Raw genomic sequence first — 22,289 nt, forward strand, 5'->3', positions numbered from 1 at the left:
TTTTACTGAGAACAATGTAATGGAACAAATATATATATGAAAAAGGTTTTTCTTTCCCATAATTCGAATTTTAACTCCTACAATTCCAAACATTTCAGAATAAATGTAGAGGTGAAAACTTATGATTTTCTAGACAACTCAGAAAATGCAAACAAGCCTCATTTTCTTCCCTTCAGACACAGGTCTTCCTGTGATTTGACTATGCAGTTTCCAACCGTAAAAGATCACCATAGAAGTAACCACAGAGTAAATATTGGTCATCTAATTTAACAATAAATAATTTAAAATCAACCTGTTGAACATGTTAAAAATCTTTAAACTAGAGGTTTTAAGACCAGTTTCTATCCTTCCTGAGCCACAAACTGCTGCCACCACAAAAAGTCTGTCCATCGCCAGACAATACACCTGGCAAAGCAAAATAAATGACCATTCATCCAGTAAACTGATTTTATATTTTACTGTTCTTACCTTCATCAGTGGAGCGTTCTGCTGCTGATTATAGCAGCTGGTTTTCTCTGTTTTGAAACTGTCCAGTTGGTAAAATAACCTCCCTAAGTGATGTCAAAATTGTCATTAGATTGCCACACTTCACTGTGTGGACAAAATGCTCAATTTATTCCAAAGACCATAACAGAACCAAAGTGTTTTAGCTGCTCTGAAGTATTTAGTCTACTTCACTCATGATCTATGACATTTTTTACCACTGCTGGGACCAAAATAGTGACTTTAGTTACGGAAATATAAAGTTGTCTCATCAGCTTACATGTTACACGTCTTCTACTACCTCACAATTCCAATCGAATCTCCTGTAATAATGGCCCATTTAACTAATTAGAATATTACAGAAAAAATCATTTATTTCAGGAACTTTATCACTAAGTGAAACACATGATAGAGATTCATTTAACAGCCTTATTTTCTGTTAACTATATTTATTTTCCACTTGCAAGTAATGAAAAGTTAACATGTAAAATTAGAATATGACACTACAACATTAAAAAAAATAAGTGGAAAGCATATTTAAAACTTTTTTAAAGATTATTTTTAAAAAGTGTTTTTAATCCAACATGCCTCATCTAGTTATATTCTAATTTTCTGAAAATGGCGATACATATGGTAAACAGTGAATCAAAATAATCTGTGGTAATGGGATCATAAGTGGCCAGAGAACGGAGCCTTGAGGAGTCTCACATCTGATTTTCCCCCCCAGTTTGTTGTTTATCTCGGTTTGATACAAACCCACCTTTTCCCAATCAATCAGTGTGTTGTGATTAGTTGTATCAGAGGCTGGATCAGGTCCCAGTAAAACCAAACGAGTCAACATTAAAACGTTTCTAAAAGATTTTGGGGCGTTATTTGGCGAAAGACAACGATGCTGATTTAAACTTAATGACAGAGTATGGCTTTCGAACATTAACTACAGGGTTTTGTCAACAGATTGTGTTAAAATGTTGGTTATGACTACGTTGAACTTTCACTCCACACAGACAAAACAATAGGAATGTCATAGATAATCTGGAATAACACAAGGGAAGATTATTCCTGCATTGTTTCCTGCTTGGCTCCGGAGGAAACCGTGCAGCACCTTTCAGGCCACAGACGCCCCTCTCCCTCTTTCACCACCGCAGTATTTACACACTCCTAACAACACTGTCACACAGCCTGAGGACCTGACAGAAGTTATCATTACACAAAGCGCTCTGTTCCATAATTTATAGAGATCCCTGTCCCAGTCATGTGGAGCTCCCGAAATAAATTCAAGTAAACACTTACGCGACAAAGAGGCACTCACAGTGGCCTGGTATGCATAAACAGTATGAACAGTGTGACAGTGTAATACACCCCCGATCCCCCAAACCCAACACACACACACACACCCCCACACACACGCACACATGCATATATGAAGGCCAACAGGCCAGCCCTCACTAGAGGCTAGAAATGACCGTAAAACTCAACCTCATCAATGCACCATCAACCCCTGATCCACCTGAGTGAATAAACCAGACAAATCCATCTTCAATCATACCAAAGCACATCTAAAACATGTTATTTTGCAGATTTCTTCATCAGGAGAAACATTTTTTTAAAGTTTTATTTTCTTTTTGTTTGACAATAGGCTCTCTGCTTCACATCAGACTCCTGGAGACGGTGATGTGTTTATAACAGCGATGAGAAAACAGACAAATACATCAACATGAAGGCAGTTTGATCTGATGACAGGCGGTCAGGTTGAAAGGAAAGTAGACGCCTGTCAGAGCCAGGATGACACCAAGTTCTAAGATCCTTACAAACTGACCTGGAGAATACACAAGGTTCCACTCTGTCGGGATTTTAATACATAGATAAATATGTCGAGTTATAAAGAGAGAAAGATAGAAATAGAGAGAGATAGAGGAAAAGCCAGGGATGCAAAGAAACAGGCACAGAAAGATATAGTATATAGAGATCGACAGAAAGCATTTAGTGACGTTGAGATGTGGACTTTGATTAGGCCGTTGATTCATTTCTTTGTTGTAGGTTAGCTGCTTTGTTTGGAATAAGTGTTCTGCTGAAGATACAGTTTGGACTAAACTCCTGCTGTTGGACAGATGGACTCAGATTGAAGTTTGCAGTCGACTCCATGACTAAGTTGTCCATGTGGCTGCAAAACGAGCCCACATCATGACTCCTCCGCCACTCTGCTGTCCATTGTTCCAGTAGTTGTGCTTCATTCAGATGGAGCTTCGTGAACCTGATCAGATTTAACTCTTTCAGATGAGAACATTTCTAATTGTTCTGTCATTAGCTTGAATGTTTATCATGTTAACAGTCTATGAAGAGCTTCTAAGGAGTTTTATTATTTCTCAGCAGTTTGAAAATGACCTCATAACCCTTCCCAGATTGATGGGCAGCAACAGTTGCTTCTCCAGCGCCATTGGGGATGTCTTTCTGTCTTTGCATCAAACTGCCCAAACTTACTGGACTTGCAGATGATGTTTAGCAGCAGACTCCACATTTCCCCTCTAAATACTGCAGAAGTAGGGAGGATGAACTTTGTTTTCCAGACTGTGCTGACACACAATTATGGTGTTATGTTAAAATAATGTGATTATTATCACTGCACCTTTGTCTCGTTTGTCTGACTCCTTCCTCTTCCAATCATTGTAACCAAACTGTTTGGTTTCAAACTGCAGAAATAGTTGCTATTCGATTTCAAAGGGAATGTTTGAAAACCCGACCCGGCCCGACAGCGAACATACCTTACACCCGCGTCTCCCTCACCCTCCTTCTAAATCACTCCACTGGAGCAGAGTAAACAAACTCCAGTTTGCTCTCTGATATTGAGAGGTTCAGACAAGCGGCAATCCTCCGCTATGACAACACGGCCTCAGACAGACGATGTCATCCATCTTACCTCACTCTCCATCCATCACCGTGCCGGAGTCGACATGTCTGACAGTCCCACTCTCACTTTTCTCATTGGCACGGGTGTCCACATCTGTCACATTTTCCCCCCAGATTTCTTTTATTACGCCAGACGGACTCCGCCTCCTTCGCACCGAAATCCACCGACACCTGAAGGACAACCAGGCAGAGAGAGGACTTATTGACTGGTCACGGTGTCTGATGTGATCCAGGCGCAGGAACCGTTTCCTGCCATCGTTGAACTACCTGGAAAACTGAACGAAAGAGTCAAACTTTCATGCTTGTGTCACCTTCTGAGGAGTTCTAGTCATATTTGACACCAACAGTCCAGATTGTACTATGAAGCAAAGGGAAACTGACAGATTTATGATCATATCTGAGTAAAACAAAAACAATAGTTTATATGATTATTTTTTAAAAGTCACTTAAATTTGTTGGCAGTTTTTTATAATAATAAAAAACCACCAAATTGCTTAGGGAGGGTTCAGCCCCCATAAAATAGGCCTATTGACTCCACTGGTCTGAGGTTCATTCCTGTAATTAATTTAATCTCTTATGTAACGATAAGCAGGATGGAGGCTCAGTCCCAAACGTCTAAAACAAAGTCATCTCTAAAACAATTAAACATCAAATTGACGATGTAGCGGCCAAATTATCTATTACAACAAAAATGGTTCAGAAAACTGGAAGCAAACTCTTCCTTTAAAGGATTATTTAAAGTTCATTTTTAAGAGTTTGAAGAAGCTAATACGTGACTTTTGGGATCTCAGCATCAGTCAGTCCAGAAAAAGACAGATTTTATAGATTTAGGTGTTTGTAGCAAACACACTAAACTGTAGTCTGTTCTGGCTGAATGTCTTGAAATGATGATTTATGGTGTGAAGAAATAAAAAAATAAGTATACAAAGATTCTCTGACGTAAAAAAATTAAACCATGATTGATCTGTTGTAGACTTTTGCACGCCTTTCCTTGAAACACCTTCTTCAGTCTTTTCATTGGCTGGAGAACATCGGGCATCTTTATTCAGGTGATCCAACAAAATGTCAGATTTAGTTCTGGGCTTTAAATAGGCCAACATAACTTCAGATTTCCTCTATTGAAACCATTTGGTTCAATACATTTTCTGTAAATTTACATTAAACTTTCCTGGAAAAGAAGCTGCTAACGAATTACACCCAATCCTTCAAGCTTTTTAGGAAAAATAACAACATGTCTCAAGAATATAAAACATTTTCTGTCTTGGACTAAATCAAATTAGCGTTTATATGACAGAAAACCCAGCAGGTTATCAGCATTTGCTTGTTCTAAATCAAATTTTTACCTGTAAATTCTCACATAAACAGGAAGAGAAAGAGTCAACAATGCCGAACAGTCTGAGGAGTTATTGAACAAAGCAGCTTCTGACATGAAAGCCATTTTCTCTCCCACCGAGGAGTTTCTTTTCACACCCACGGGGCAGGAATCAGGACGTTTCTGCCTCTGCTGTGAAGCTGCGGTAACAAAGTCAAACTGTATCTTCCAGACTTAGGGGGCCAGCGGGACGTTTGGCCTTCTGATCCTTGTATAATCTGCCCTGGGGAAGACACAGCTCCTCTCCTTACCTCCATCAAAGGCGCCAAGCCTCGACTTTCAGCCTCACATCCTGATCTGATTGAGGTGGAGAGAAAATATTGACTAATTCACCAGACAAAGCAGAGTCAATATTTGGAGCCGTTTCCATGATGCTCGATGGGATAAAACCGGGAATGTGACCCAAACTGCTCTATTTGCATCTTAATAGCAGGAAGAAAGACAAAAGTCAACTTTATTTACATTATTCTAACGCTGAGCTTCCACAAAAGCTTGATTATTTTCTCCAGAGTCTGGAGAGCTTTACTCTACCCACGGAAAAGTCCCGTAAAGCCCGTGGCACCAGGAGGGGCGCTCGGATAAATCAGCAGCAGGCTGTGAACAAGGCCCGGAGCCGGAGGACCTGTGTGCAACAGGACAGCTCTATCGCTGAATTTCACAGGTCATTACTCTGGCTCCAGCCATCGCTGCCTCCAGTGGCTCTGGAGACGGGCAGCTTTTTCTCAGAGACAACAGCTTACTGGGCTTTGTGCAGGCTAAACAAGCGTGTCTGTCTCACAGCAGTAGATTAATGTCCAGATAGAGCTTTTTACTCCTCAGGGAGACCTGCGGAGGAGCCATCCATCAACCTTTGGAAACCATTACACAATAACAGAATAACAAAATCAGGGAGACGGGTTCACTGACAGAACTGCGTCCGCTGGGTTTACAGTGAAAGAGGCGGACAAAGGTTCTCAATTAGGTCCTCACAAGCAAACAGGAAGGTCGGATTTCCTGAAAAACCAAAGGAACTCTGGGAATCCATCCATAAAACATAACTTTCGTTTTCCCAGTGAATGAACGTGAGTTCAGGGCAAAAGGTACTGCTTTATGTAGTAATTTAAATAAAGTTATATACAGATATTTAACTCTATAAAATGACTTATAAAATCCATAAATAAATATGAAAAGCATGTGTGAATTAAATGTATTTATCAAAGTAATGTGATGCAGAATGTTTTTTTTTTGTTAGCCATAAGCAGGTTAACCAATCAGATGTTAGCTCTAATAAATAATCTACAAAAAATGCACTTAATGATCTAGTTAGTATTTTTAACATTTAAAAAGTAGTAAATATTGATTTGCCACAATTATTACAGTTTAAAGAATAAGAAACACGTTTTTAGTTGGATGGTGGCACTTTCTGCCCTCCATACGAATGTTAAAAAAAACTTTGGTTGCTTTTGATAAAGAAAAGCAAAAACTTGACAAACTGCACAATTTTAATGACAGATTTAAAGCTAAATTTAACCTAAGCTGCTTTTATTTAGTGCATTTATTTCATAATATTGCAGTTAAAAATAAACAGAAAAGCTAAAAACCTACAAAATATTCCAAAATATTTGTCAGTTTAACGACTCAAAATGCACGTTTCTCAAAATACAAAAAACAAACCTCTCTAATGAATAAAAAATTAAGAGGAAGATGTTTTGCTCACATTGTAGCTTTTTTAACTAATCTATTCTAAACTTTAACTTTTAAACGCTTTTCAGACATTTTTTCTAAAACATAAAGCAGAAACATTTCTATTCAAGATGCTCCTGGGTTTTTGTTTGTTTTGGAGACTGATTGATGACTCCATGCTGCTCTGCATCGGTGGCGTCTCCGTTCTACAGGAGCTTCTTCTTCTCCCCTGATTGTCATGTGTGTGCTAAACACACAAACCCTCCACATGAATGACAGTAAACAACACAAGAGCTCTGGTTGCCTCCCCCCACTATGCTACTCCCACCCTGAGGAGAGAGGGGTCACACAAACAGCATCTGACTGGCTCTTAATTTGTTTAAAGCGGCCCGTTCAAACAGGATCCCCAGCAGGGAGAGAAGCTCGTTTCCATGGCCGGAGCTGCGTTGTTCAGGAAGGAGATCAGGCTGCTGCTCCAGAGGCGCCGGCTTGTAATTAACACACTGCAGATTACGTTTACAGGACCAACACGGCCTGAATGAGTTTTATGATGGCCGCCGTTGTAGCTCTGAAGACACAGCCTCTCTGTTTGTGTCCTGGGTGAGAACAGCTGACAGGGGAAAGTTTCGACCTGAGCAGGAATCCTCAGGATTCCCTCTGGTTCCTGATGCGTCTCCTGCGTTGAGCCGCGCTGCATAATTCATTCCTGTTCTCACATCCTGCAGCATTCCCTCACTTGCTCCCAGTCATGCTGCTCCTTTAACTTCACACACCAGATGATTTCATTTCTAAGCAGCTTCTTGTTCGACTTTTCCATCAATGACCTTACAGAAATAACCGCTGCTGCTCATCAATCTTCAAATATTCCCAAACTCTAAGGCTGATTTCACACCTGATATTCTGGTAAACTCCATTCATTTCGGGACATTTTCCCTCCTCGCCTGTGGGGGGCGCTGCACCAAAAACCACTGAAGGAAACGACACAAAAACCTCTGAAGACACTGAGCGCAACTTCCTTTTTTATAAAACGGAAGCAAAAATTGAGTTTTAGTGTTTGTGGGATTTCTCTTCTGTCAAGCCGTTACTTCTGCTAGCATGTTTGTTTCGGTTGTATTTACCCAGAATACCTTGTGCTGTGGTCCACTTCCTGCTTTTGGAGCGGTCTCTGGTCTGCTTGGTGTTCACATATGCCTTCATATAACCCCTAACCCTAACCCTTCAGACCGTACTGAAATTCATGAAATAAAACTACATAAAGCTCAAAAAGGTTGAGCATTAAAACAGATGAGCAGCAGACAGCCTCACCTGTTAGATGCACTGCTAAAACAAACTCATACCACATATTTTTGATCTAGTTTGTAGCACAAATATCTCAGCACACTTGAAATAAGACAAAACTAACTTACAAGTAAATTCTCAGGAAGATATAGGAGCTTGATTTGAGTTATTATAGGTGAAATAATCCGCCAGTAGGAGAAATACATTTACTTAAAACAATCTCCCGTCTTGATTTGATTTATTTATTTGAACAAGAAAACAAGCAATCAGTAGGACAGAGAAAACGTGCATACATAACCAAGAACAAAATAATTGGTTTTCCACAACTTTTCTGTTTGAAAAGGAGCAGAAGGAAGTGAACACTTACTGCTACCCCTTATCTAAATTTAATGAAATATATTACTTACAGACTCAATAGTTATCAAACATTTCTAATTAAAACCATGTTATAATATTCATATGCCTGTTAAATATCCTGTGCTAAAGAGCAAACTAATGAATTATATCAATAAATCTTGCTGAAAAGTTATTTGTAATTTTGTTTTTTCTTGTTTCATAACAACATATTTGCGCTAGAAACTAGACCAAAATTACTTGTTAAGATTTTATGTTTTGATTTGAGCTGCAGCGTTTAAACAGCAGTACAATATGAATCCATCCTGGACTCATATTTTATCTCGGTTAAAATTTTGAAACAAGCTGAACATGAACTGTGTGAACGTCTTCCAGAGGATCTGATTCCAGATCAGGAGGCAGGGAAGAGCCAGCCATGTGGAAAACAAAAGCCCGGCTTCTCCATCCATCTTCCCAAACCTGTGTGTCTAAAGCACTTCACAGTGAATTAGGCTGAAGTGGAAACCCACTCTCCAGACTTGCAGCCCTTCTTTCCACTCCACGGCCAGGTGATAAATCTCCCGTTCTCCAGCGGCGCGCTGCTTCAGCTCTCCCCTAGAGTCTGACCCGAGACGGAGAAGCTTCAAACAGCGACACCAGACACACGGCGGCGCAAATTCGAGCCACATATTTAGTGAAAAGCAGCAACGTGTTTCCCTCTAGTTTGGGATAAACTCCTGTTAATCAAAGGCTACATGTTCCATAGGTTGAATATACAGAAGGGAAGAAAAAAGAGGAGTAATTCTCTCTAATTAACACGTTGCAGCTTGTTTGTAATTCATACGCAAACAGAAACATAAAACCAACAATTTGTGGTTTCAGGAGGAGCAGCTTGCTCAAACTATTATGAAAAACAATAACTGAAAATATATTTGACATTAATCTTAATTCCTGATTGGGAACTTAAATCCAAAACGTCATAACTTCAGGTTCTTGTTTTGAACAGCTGAGAAAAGCTGGAAATTCATTCCAGATATTAGCTTTAATTCTGCTTCACAGTGTTTATGTGGCGTGTTTGTGCAGCAACTTGACAGAATGCAATTATGTGACAGAACCCACAGGCGCTCAGTCAGCAGCAGGCAGACGCCAGCCTGGTTCTGCCGCAGGCCTTTTCCTCCCGATAACCTTCCACCCTGCAGAGCAATGGATCTGGATGAGCTGCCTGCTTCTGGAACCTCATCTTTGATTCTTCTCTACTCAATGTTTCTCATTAAACTTATGATTAGACTTCGCCCATTTCCTAACTGGCTGGGCTCTGAGCGGCATCTGGAAAGTTACATTTCATGGGCAACATCCAGGTGAATCATTAAAGCTGCAGAGTGTAACTTTTATGAAATATGATTTTAAAATTGTCATGTTGAGACCGATAGTCTGTCTCCTCTGCCTACAGAGGCTGTCAAAAACAACCAATCAGAGTCAGGAGGAGGGTTCTAGCGCTGGCAATCAAGCTCGTGTATACTACTTTGTTCACCACAATGGAGTCAGCCATGAATGCTCATGCTAGTTAGCTTAGCCACCGATAACAGTGGATAAATTGTTTTCCTGGAGGAGTTGTTTCGCCGTTATTAGCACTTTGAGAATTATAGAATAGTCGATTAGAAAAATAATCATTAGTTGCAGACCTACATCAAATGTTTTTCTGAATAACTTTATACCTACTTGTCTTGTTTGTTTTACATCTAAATAAAAATGAATAGCTGAGAATGAGAATGACTCACTATAAAAGGATTTCTGATTTTATGGGACTTTCATTTGTTAGACATGTTTTATGGTTCTTGAGCGAACACAGAGGAATGTTAACTCTATTTTTATTAATCTTACTAGAAAAAGGAAGCAAATCTGGAATCAATTTGCCGATATCTTGCAATCGGTCTGGGAATCCTTCAGACTTCATGGAACCAGGTCTTCAACTTTTTACCGTTCGATCAAAGCCAAAAGAACAGAGTGGATTAATAATCGCCCTGCTGGTTTAGCGGAGCGAGATGGCAGGATGAAGAGCAGATAAACCTGAACACACTGGAGGTGCCATGGGCCGGGGCGGGGGGATTTATTACACAGGGACACCCAGGAAATGAGTGATTGCTGGCTCACACGGCGCTCGTTGGGCACAGACTGGAGCTGGAAGCTGCCAGCGGAACCGAGCCCAGGCAGAACAAAGGCCCGGCTCGGAGTGTGAGTGAGCGCTGGCCTGCCGCTGGAGCCCCGCAGCTTCATATTTACATACGACGCTCAGGAGGTAATTGCAGTGAATTCCTGTAGAAGGCGCAAACAGGGGGCTGTTTCTTTATCCCACACAACAAACACACCAACAGGGAACACTGCAAAACTGCAAAGACTCACCAGGTAGTTTTGGTTGAGTTTTTCTTGCAAATACTTTAGTATGCTTGAAATAAGACCAAACTAACTGATAAGTAACTTTTCACCAAGACGTAGCAGCTTGTTTAAGTCAATAATTTCTCAATATTATATTATTATTTCACTTACACAAATGGAAAAATGTTACGCTTTAAATGAAATAATCTACCAATGGAAAGAAAACGTTACAATATTAATGAATTACTTAAAACAAGCTCCTAAACCTTGCTGGAAAGTTCCTTCTAAGTTAGTTCACTCCAAATAAGGCAAAATAAAGATATTAGGAACTAAGCAAAAAATACTCTGTAATATATTGTGTTTTTGAAGTGTAAAGACTGCCAAATCTAAATCTTATCGTGTATTCTTGTCTAGTTACTAACACAAATATCTCATTACAGTTGAAATAAGACAAAACTAACTGAGAAGCAAGAAATATGTTCTTATACTTAGTCAATAATTTCTTAATAATGACTTAAAACAAGTAAAAAGTAAATAAAATCAAATAATTGTATAAACAAAGTGACCTTTCTATTTATCTATTTTATCTTGTAGCTATTATGTAAGATCTGTGTGACTCCTCTAATTGTCTCTTGGGGATAAACAACATTTTTTTTAATTGAATTGACTATTGATTTTTTTAAAAAGTGCAGATAATTTCATTTATAACATGGGAAAATGTGTTTTAGGTGAAGTAATTTGCCAGCGTAACTTTTTCATCAATATTAAGAAATTATTGACTTAAAATATGATCACGGATCTTACTGAAACATTGCTTGAAAGTTAGTTTTGACTTAGTTTTAGTGTAGAACCTAGGCAAAAATAAAAGTTAAGCTTCAGTGTTTTTGCCGTGTAAACAGATTAACTACTGCTTGTGTACTCAGATTAGGGAAGAGAGGTTTCCATGGCACCAAGAAATAATTAGCATTAAAATCAGTTTCTCTGAAAGTCTTGTTTAACGAGGAGCCGCCCGTATCTAACCAGACGTTCACAGTAGTTGATGGGCAAAAGCCAAAACGTGTCAGGGTTGCTACGGTTCGTGAATTTAAGTAAACGAGCTGCGCCCTCGCTGCTCTCCAGTTGGCAGGGCCGCCCCACGCACATCAAAGTAGGGTCTGACCTTGCATACCAGATGAGGTTTCGATTAATGAGGTCTGAACATCAAACACTGAGATTCCTCCCCCTACAAATCAAAGAAATTTACAGCCTGAAAAGAAAGAAATACCTGAAATAAGAAAGGAAAAGGACTCCATGTCAGCATCTCCGTTTGAACACCAGCAGCAGGGAGAGGATTCAAAAAGCCTCCGATTATCTGATGACTGGGAAGCCACAACTTTCACCAAGCAAATAAAACTTCTTACAGGAGGTTTATGTTTCAACCAAACAGCAAAACCAGGAAAACAACAAAGACGACGCCTTCGGTTACTGTTCCGGTCAACAGCAACCGGAACGACTTAGGATTCCTCACAACGAATGGCAATAAAATGCAATAAAATCAAATATTGGTGCAGAGAAATGTTAAAGCTGACGGTGATAAGTGGTTGACTACATTATAAAACAAGCAGTTTCATAAAGAAGGGAAGAAGTAGAAATGGAAACAGACGTGATGTTCAGTGGATGACTACAGAAATTTTACCTTAAAGTTATGAGATGCTGAAATTAAAAAGTCCCCGAAATCAAAATGAGATCATCAAACATGATTAGTTGGAGAAACAAAGTAACGAAAGCATTGAGAAAGGTTAAAGTAAACTTTTTCATTGATATTAAGGGCCTGAATTGATTCTAAAATTGTGCAGGAAACTAATTGGCACAAACCTTAAAGGGGAAACATCCCACAAAATTCACATTGTGCTTCAATTTGGTTCTCAAATGTTTCAAAAAAACAACCCATGATTAAAAAACACTTGGCTCATCTTGGTGATAAGTTAATGTTTTGGCATCTGAAAAATTGTTCAGTCCCATTTGACGAGTGCTGCACCGTTACCTAGCAACCACAGTCGAGCTCCAGCACATTTTGTCAGCGGGTTTTCCCGTTGTATTCGCTGTACAATGACTGCTGGAAAAGACAAGAGTTGACTTGCCATGTAGAAACCACTTGCTGCATTCTTGCTGGTTGTGCAGGTGGCTCCATGTCTGCTTTTCAAAGATGTACAGTTGTGTAATTGTGCATCCATTTGCAGCCATTTTCAGGTGAAAGTGTAAATGTTGAGTTGGGGGCGTGGCCAGCAGCAGCTTATTTGGATTTAAAGTGACAGAGGCCCTAAAACTATTTAATTCTCTACATTTAGTGGTTTTACATTTCTCAGTTTTACTCATGTTCACTTTGATCCAATATTTTTTAATCTATGAATACTGAGCCACTCACATTTTCTCGAACAGAAATCTGCTAAAAGTTTACACTTTTAATGGTCTATTAATGCAACTTTTAGGGCAAATTTAATTTTGCATTAAAAGTGTAATTATTTAACGAATGACACTACATTACAGTCATAAACATTGATGAAGACTTTCATGTTCATAACAGGTTTTATGATGTCAAGTTTATGACAGTCTCATGTCAGTCTTACACACACTGCTTCACATAAAGTGCTACCAATTCCAAAAATGTTCAGAAATCCCCCAAATAAAACAGCAAATCAGAAGAAACGCCTCAAACCAACGATCAAACACGGTGGTGTAGGAGTCAGGATATGGGCTTGATTTGCAGCTGCTGAGAAAAAAACAGCAAATCTGAGCAGAAATGATCAAGTTAGAAGAGAAAGAGAGAAAAAAACAGTAAAATCTTAAGTTTTCTGGAAGAAGCAGCTTGTGTGAAAACCTGAGGAGCAACGTAAAGATTCATCGCTCAGAAAAACGGGTCAAACTTTCCTTCAGAGGGTAAAGCAGACAGAAAGTTTAAAATGAGGGACAGGTTCATATGGGAGGTGTGTTAACAGCAGAGACAGCTGCTCACCGTCCCCATGAGACACAACACCTGTCTCCATTCAGATGGACATCTGGACGTCCTTAGATTTGATCCTACTGACAGACAGACGCTGACAAGTCATTAGAGGAGTCCGGTTTTAGTGAAGGGGAGCTTTTAGTAACCAGACTAGTAGGATCAGTTTGTAGAATCTGCTGGTTACTGTAAAATAAAACTGTAATTCTAATTTCCATGAAAAAAAAAGATATGTGGGGTTTAATGTATCAGTTTAAATGCAAAACAAACAAACAAAAACAAAACTTACTTTTTGTTTAAAATCAGGTTTCAGAAATCAGAAAATAAGCTTTTTTTCTTTTTTATGTCTGCAGTCATGCATAATTGTGAAGTGGAAGGAAAAAGAAAGATTGGCTGAACGTCTTTTGGAGTTTGTCTCCACCTTCAGACTGAAATGTTTACGCCTCCTTCTCTGGAAAACAGCTGAAGCTCAGTCAGATCGAATGGAGTGTAACAATCTACCAGTGGAACTAAAACGTTTCTATCAAAATAAGAAATTATTGACTTAAAACAAGCTCCTACATCATGGTGAAAAGTTACTTTAAAGTTAGTTTAGTCTTATTTTGAAGTCTAGTCAAAGTTTATTTATATAGTAGCTGACCAAAGTGCTTCACAACAGTCATGACATTTGTTTAAAACTTAATTTAAATCAGAAAATACAAAAGTTTGGTGAAAATAATGAAAGTGGCACAAAATACTAAAAACTAATACCAAAAAAAGTGTAAAATATGTACAGACTTAGTAAGATTTGGGTTTTTTGCAGTTTTGGGAGCTACTTTTTAAAGTCTTATTATAAATTTAATAATCTGTCGATGGAACTACCACTTTTTAATCTGTAGCTTTGTCTTTTTTAAAAGTTATGAACTTTGTAAGTTTTTTTTTACTTTAGTTCTAGTTCTATTGGCAGATTATTTCTGTTATCACACGGGGGAACATATATTGTTATAAATTAAATAATCTGTCAATGGAACTAGTACTTTTAAAATCTGTATTAAGGAATTAAGTTATTTATAAGTTCATTTTGTCTTTTTTCAAGTGTACTGAGATATTTGCACCAAAAACTAGACAAAAACGCTTGGTAAAATTTTTTATTTTTGCAGTGTAGATCAGCCACTGCTTCTCAATCATGCAAATTATTAGATTGTTGGGTTCATGTATTAGAACTGCAACAATAACATAAACTAAAAAAATAAGAAGATTGATTGTTAGAGCCGCTGTTTTAATGTGAAACCTGGTTGGTTCTGGACAGTCCAGTCGCTCAGGTGGACAAACGATGGCTGCAGGTCGAACTCTGCAGAGCAGAAACTCGTTTTTGAACTTCTCACTCAGCTCAGCCGGGTTATATTTAGAGTTTAAGGGATATATCTGATATGAGAAACGTCTCATAATGGCACCGTTTCTGTTTGCCAGCCAATACCGTCTCTGAGCTTCCAGCTTTATCAAGATGAAAGAGAACTTCTTCTCTTTCATCACCGCAGAAAAGCACAAAACTCTGCATCATTTTATTACAGAGGCGCAGTCAGAAAGGAGGAGTGAGTTTGTGTTTGAAGCTTTCAAACCTGATCTTTACGGGGCATCCTTTCATGTCCCGTTTAGGAGGATTATTTGCGATTTGTCATTTCTCCTGAATAAACATCACTTTTCTGCCTGGCTTTCGCAAACTGAGAAAAAAACAGCGAAGGAAATCAAACCTCTGACTCATTAATGAGCAGGTCAGACTTATTTAAACCACTTTTATCATCCATATAACTCCTGTTTTAATCATTGGCTAAACTAACAAGGAGAGGTTTGCTTTGATCAGGAAATTATCTGAATTTAATCAGGAGTCAGGCTCAGAATATCTGCAAAGAACAAACGGCTGATTAGGGAGGAGGGAGGAAAATATCTGCGGGAAAAGCTCAAACACCGAGGCCTCGTTAAGGTAATGGATGGCTGCTGATTAAGAGCAGAAGATTGTTGGGTTGGTGAGACTTCAGGACATTTAGAGATGAAATATGACGAACGGAGTGAAGAGGCATCCAGAACTTCATGGACTAATCTGTTAATCTTCACACCGCCTACAGCAGGGCGGCTTTACAGTCTACAGCTTCCCTTTAACATTTTATAATCCTACAGATGATAAACAGTCCATGTCGACTCTTCAAGATGAATCTCGATCTGAATATCAAAACTTATTTCATGTAATTTCCATGTACATATAAGGAGCTTCAGTTATAAAAATGCTGTACATGAACATGATTTAAAAGAAATGTGATGCCTTTAAATTGGGCCTCTGTCTCGCTCCTACTCTTTCAGAGACTCGTCACAGCAATGCTCCTCGTTATGCCGTTTATAACCATTCTTAGGAGTGTTGGACTGAGAAGTAGATTGCATGATGAGCTCAGCAGACTTCCAGTACCAGCAGGTGTTTTCTAATTGCTGCTGCTGCTGCTAGTCTGGAGGAGCTGAGTGGGGCAGGGATGTTCACTGAGGGGGAATTTGTGAAAATAGCAGCATTTTTTTTTTTTTAAGCATTTATTTCAGTTAACTCTAGTTTACAACTTAAAAAATAGTTTTTTTGTAAATTAAGTTAATAATAAAAACATGGGGAAGACTGCAATCATGGCAGCAATTCAGCTGACTCCCCAAGTAACGTAAAGTTTAGTGGAAGGAAAAGAGGTTGTGGAAAAAAACTGGGTTTTCATCAAGTCCAAACTCAGAGCAGCCAGGATATTTTAGAGCACTCCATGCTGCTGATTTCACTTTCCAACAGGACTTGGTTCAGGAAACACTACCCAAACTACACAATAACTGCTGTAATCACCATGGCGACAGCATCAACTGTGGTCAAGAGAACCAACAGTGGAGATCTCACAAAGCAACCTGGACTTCCTGAACACCTGAGCAGAACCGCAGGCTGCTCTCCTCCATGCTGCGATGCAGTAATTCATGCAAAAGGAGCCCAGACCAAATACTGAGAGCAGAAACCAAACTGAACAAAGACAGTTTTTATAAACTGTTAGTTAAATTACTGGAACGAATAAAGTTTTGTATTGAAACGAAAGTGATGGATGAACAACCAGATTGTAGCAGAAACAACTTTGACCTCCATTTACTTATTTATGATGTTTATTTCATCTGCCTGTAACCTTTGTAATTGAAAGAGCCGTTTTGCCCTCAGTCCAGCTCAACAAAATGTGTTTAGAGCTGCAGATGTTACATATTTTGAAAAAAGAAAAAGAAACTGCTTCTAATTTTTTACTGCTTGTAATTTGTTCTACTGCAGAAAATGTGTTCTTCCACTTAATGTTATTTCTGCTTCAAGGTTTTAAAAACAAAGAAAGAAGTTTTTGCAATAAAGTGGGTGGAAACATTTTCTTCTATGGGATGTTGATATTTTTCAAAAATGCTATGAAAAATCTGCTAAAGTTTATATTTACAGTTAATTTATAAGTTGATAGCGCTTGAAGTAGAAATTGTTGTGCACTGCAAAAACAAAATATTACCAAGTATTTTTGTTTTAGTTTCTAGTTCAAATATCTTAGTGCATTTGAAATAAGACGGAACTAACTGACAACTAGCATTTCCACAAGACGTAGAGCTTGTTTTAAGTTAATTTCTTAAAATTTACAAAAAAGTGCCAGGACCACCTTCAGATTTTCCACTTACAACATGGAACAAATGCTTCGTTATAGATGAAAGAATCTGTCAGAGGAACTAGTACTTTTTAAATCAATATTAAGAAATTATTGGTCTAAACTAAAGTAAGCTTTTATATCTTGAAAAATTACTTGTAAGTTAATTTTGTCTAATTTCAAGTGTACTGAGATATTTGCACGAGAAAATTACTCTGTAAGATTTTGGGTTTTTTTTGCAGTGTGCAATTACTTAATAAAAAGTAAATAAAAATAAAAACAGAAAAGCTGCTAAAACTTTAATATTATATCCTTCTCCATTAACATTAGTAAGTTCATTATTATTCAGCCAAAGTTAGTAAGAGCTGCAGGTTGAAGATCCCTGTTTTCAGCCAAAAGGTAATTTTGCTCTGAATGTAAATTTATAATCAGAAACATCAGAGTTAGTTAGTTTCTACATTTCATTTGTTTAGGCTTCACTGTACCGACCTTCAGCTTTACGTTACAATCCTGTGACAAGTTCAGGGATCTGTCAGCTGTGCGCGTACATGCAGAGCCGCCTCTGAGGTTAAGGAGCATCATTACGGACTAAACACAACTAAAACAAAACACAGGCTCCCTGGTGCCCCACAGTCTGCCCGACTAAAACCCTGGAAGGACGGGAGGGAGGGACCTGACTCAGAGACGGAGACCCGACTGCACAGGAGACAATACGGAGGTTTATTTACACTCACACTGCAGGACTTTTTGTTTGTGTGCAGAGATCTAAAGCAGTGGTTTTAAATGTGAGACAGTAAGATGTTTTGTTTTCTTTGAGAAAACCCAGTCAGCTCCGACCCAAACCCAGCAGGACTGAAGCCGCGGAAGGATTTCAGTTTTCACACAGAAACGGTTTCAGCAGAAGAAAATGATTCAAGAACCAAATGTGACAGAAAGTCGCCTGATGACAGGTGATGGACAACAGATCTCCAGACTACACCTGGAGAATGTTTCCATGGCAACGGGAGGCAGGATGCTGACAGTGCACTGTAAAAAAAAAACAGTCTTATCAAGTATTTTTGTCTGGTTTAAAGTGTAAATATCTTACACTTAAAATATGATAAAACTGACTTATAGGTAACTTTTCAGCAAGAGAGAATAACTTGTTTCAAGTCAACAATTTCTTAATATTGATGAAAAAGTTCTAGTTCCACAGCAAGATTATTTCACTTCTAACAAGACATTTTTATAAGTGAATTAATCTTGCAGTGGAACTAGAACTTTTTCATCAATATTAAGGAATTATTGACTTGAAACAAGTTCTTCTCTCTTGCTGAAAAGTTATTTTAAGTTTGTTTTTTCTTGTTTCAGGTGAACTAAGACATTTGCACTAGAAACTAGACAAAAACATTTGGTGAGATTTTGTGTTTTTGCAGTGTGAATGCTGACATTAAATCAAAACGTTGCACGTATCCAGCTGGGTTTATGCAGAGTTTTCATTTTATTTCAGTTGAGTTTTATAGTTAAATGCCACATTGATGGGAAACATTTTTAAATAATTCATCATGGTTATGTATTCTGGATGCATCTATGTTAAATATAATACGAAACCTAAATGAACTGTAAGAAAGGAAGGTTCATGATCCATTTTATTTATAGTTTTGCTTGTATGTGTGGGTTTTTATTTTATCTTTGGTCATTTTGTTTATTTTCTTTAGTTATTTAAAATATCCTACAGCTGCAGTGTTAAGTGATTTTGAACAAATTTAAATTTATTGATCTTTGAGAGGACGATGTCTCATTTTCATGCCATCATCATCATCATCATCATCATCATCATATTACTTGGAAATTATCTAAAAATAATAATATCGTTTATCAGGATCATTTCTGGGACAGCTGATCATCCCGGTGATGCGGCGGAATCATTTTTCAGTCTCTTCCGGTTTGAGGAGGAAGCAGCTTTGCTCCTGCTGGGCTGTTCATGGCAGGAGGGTTTGTGATGAAACACATGGAGACGTCAGAGCAGCTGTTGCTAGGTAATCAGCCTGTAAGGTGTCTGATGCAGGCAGGAACTGACCGCATTGTTGATGATTTGATAAAACGGTTTAATGGGAAGCAAAACAGAAAAACCTGAATTATACCAGAAATACGCAAAGCTGTGCAAAGTCAGTGCGTAAAGTTGGCGCTATCGTTGTGCGCAGAAGGCTCGGTGATTCCAATCAGTCTGCATGGAGAAAATAAAGGAAAAGTCATTTTATTATCATGTGTGTGTCGTTTTATTGTACGAATATAAAGAATAAATAGTACATTTCCCAAATTTACAGGATAAAACATGATTGTATCAATAATCAATAGTTCAACTCTGAGGTTGATCCGCTTCGTGCAACACAAAGTCCGTGTGTGCCTCTGTGCGCCACTTCTCCATAAATACAAAATATATAAAAGCAATATTCTGCACAAATAAAGTAGACTCTGGTTACAAATAATACTGACTTTGTACAGGAAGTTGGTCACACATATACAGAAATACATTCTTACACTCTGTAGTGCAGGTGGGGGGATAAAGAGGATAAAATGGCCGAGCTTATAAGTTAGAGTTCCCAGCAGTCCTAGCTGGAGCAGGAGCACTTGCAGTCCGTGATGACCGGGTACTGCACCGGGATCCAGGCGCATTTCAGCCCGCTCTTCCGCTGCACGCAGCGCCACCGCAGCACCGTCAGGTGGGTCGAGTTCGCGGGTCTACAGACCATCCCCTCCGGAACGGAACACGACCTTTTGCTGACGCAGCCACCGACCCTGACGTACCGAGGCCAGAACCTGCAGCCGAGGTCGGTCCAGGTGTGGACCACCGGGCAGAAGGTGTAGGCCCACAGCCACTGCTGCAGCCGCCGCTTCAGCTTCTTGCTCGGCTTGTGCTTCTTGCCGATCTGCATGTCGAAGTCCACCGCCCGGATCTCCTTCGGCAGAACTCCGCCCGCCTTCAGGATGTCGAAGTGATCCGACTCGTCGGAGCCGGAGTGTTTGTCCTCCACGGGGAGCGACACGGACAGCAGGCGCCCGTCAAAGTCTCCCAGGATGCTCCGGAGCTCGGTCTCGTTAAGGTCCCGCTCCTTGGGGTCAAAGGCCGGATCCGGGTCCTCCTTTAAGTCCACCACCGGCAGACTGTCACTGGGGATGGGGCGGAGAAGGAAGAAGTGCTGACAGATCGCTCTGTCCGTCAGGAGTCCAAGAGACAGCATCAGCAGACACACGGCAGCGCACTGCTGAGGCTGATCCATGGCGAGCCGCGGGATCAGCGCGCACACGGAGCGGAGAGAAGGCAACTTTACGCGCCGGCGGTCTCCAAAACTGCGTGTCCAGAATCCCTCAAAAACACTTTTCCATCATGAAACTCCCCGTGAGCAGGAAAACATCAGTGGAAGCGGATTTGATCGATCAGCTGAGTTCCTGCGCTCCGCGCGTCGCGGCTCGGCATGACGCTCCGCTGGCGTCCGCTGCAGAAAAGCGCCGAGCCGAAGCCGCCGCCTCCGTTTTATTCTCCGTACGCAGCGTGAGGTAATCCCTGCGCCCCGCTTTCAATGTGGGCTTGTTGTCTAGGAGGAGATCCCCAATACCTGCTCCTCCTCCTCCTCCCATCGCGCCGGAACGCGAGAGGAGACGCCCCCTGTTGGTTTTCTGATACATTAAATCGGACTTTCATTCTTTAAGCTGTAGCGTCTGATGAGCGGATCCTCCCTGGAGTTTCTGCAGAAACCAAATACTCAAAAAAACCCAAAAACAAATTTACGAAACTTTGAAATGCTTGACAGTTTATCAAATTGCATCCGCAAACTTTATGTAAATTGTTGAGATTTTAAGATTGATCAATTTGATTTAGAGACTGATAAACTGCTAAAAGTCAAACCTCTATAATGATAAATTTATTTGCTAAGCCTTTACAATAACCACCAGGTTAATCATGTAAAACACGATAAAACACAAGAGGCAGTAGAAGTAAAAAGATCATTAAAAATAAATACTATGGAAGAAATTTGCTCAGACGAGGCCAAACTCTGAAACGAACAGAAACATCCCCATGGTGAAACACGGTGGTGGCAGCATCATGTTGTGTTCCAGAAAATGGGGAAATTCAGTTAGCAGATGTGCAAAACTCCCAAATACCTGCAGCTGGAATGGCGGCCAAATGTGTTACTGACTCAAAGGAGCTGAAAACAAATCCAAGCCACACTTTTCAGATCTTTATCTGTTAAAAAGGGAAAGTCTTTAATCGTTTTCCTATAACTTCATAGTATTTTGTTTTTTCACATAAAATCCCAACCAGTTCCTATTGAGCTAAACAGAGCAGATGTGAGACAAAAATATTTTCACTTGGATTATTAAACCAGATTAGGTGGAATGAGATAAAACGGCAAAAACAAACAGGAGAAAACATTAAAAAAGCAGCAATAATGCATTAATTTTTCAAATATTCATGACATCAGTAAAAGCTGTCCTGCTGCCTCCAGCTGCGTCTCCATTACAAATGAGAGAAAATCTTTGTCCCTTTTCTGCTAATGTCGAAAAACAATTTCACAATTTGAGTGTTTCCATTAAATAAGTAACACAGTTAAAGTCACATATGAATACGTTTGTTTTGCGATTAATCATTTAAGGAAAAAAAAACTGCATCATCATCCTCCCTGCACTTCCTGTCTTCTTCATCTTTCCACCAGTGGTAGCTTCTGATTCTTGATCACATGACCGCATGATGCAAAAAAGTGCTTCCATTGTAGTTTTGCAAAATACACCAATTGTAATACAGCTGAATGCAAGGCATACTGGGATTTTTTTTAAAAAGTAAATTCCTGCGAAAAATTTCAGAAATGTCAAAGTTTTGTTTCAAAAATCAAAAATTTGCTAGAAGAAAACCTCATATTTTGTGATTTATTAAAGAAAAATGGAAATTTGAGTTTCAAAAGTCAAACATTTTCATCTTCTGAAAGTTGTATTTGTTTCTAGCACATTCCATGTTTGAAACTCAGACATTTAATTTTTTTCTAGAAAAATTCAGAGACTAATTTCAACATTTCTTAGTTCTTTGTAGCAAATGTTTGTTTTTGAGACACAGAAAATTTCCTTGTTTTTTTTCTGGAAAATGTCAGATTAAATTTAGTATTTTCTAGCAACATTTCTGAGCAATTTCTTTTCTATCAAAAATTTTCTAAAAGAGAAAAAAATCAAAAATTTTCTAGAAAAACAAACAAGGAAATTAATGATTTTTTTTTGCAGAGAT

The 22,289-nt window shown here is 39.1% G+C and overlaps 1 protein-coding gene across 1 annotated transcript; it reads right to left on the reverse strand.

Moving 5' to 3' along the window:
• Positions 1–19,257: 19,257 nt before the first annotated feature.
• On the reverse strand, positions 19,258–20,627 carry LOC114159512 (noggin-like). Its single transcript, XM_028041473.1, has one exon. It carries the CDS (start codon positions 20,293–20,295, stop codon positions 19,627–19,629), a length of 669 nt encoding a protein of 222 aa, XP_027897274.1. The 5' UTR covers positions 20,296–20,627; the 3' UTR covers positions 19,258–19,626.
• Positions 20,628–22,289: the final 1,662 nt, after the last annotated feature.

The sequence above is a fragment of the Xiphophorus couchianus genome, chromosome 16 (assembly GCF_001444195.1).
Source record: "Xiphophorus couchianus chromosome 16, X_couchianus-1.0, whole genome shotgun sequence".
Taxonomy (NCBI): Eukaryota; Metazoa; Chordata; class Actinopteri; order Cyprinodontiformes; family Poeciliidae; genus Xiphophorus; species Xiphophorus couchianus.

Excerpts from the sequence above, each read along its gene's own strand:
- LOC114159512 (XM_028041473.1), bottom strand. The coding sequence starts at position 20,295 with ATGGATCAGCCTCAGCAGTGCGCTGCCGTGTGTCTGCTGATGCTGTCT.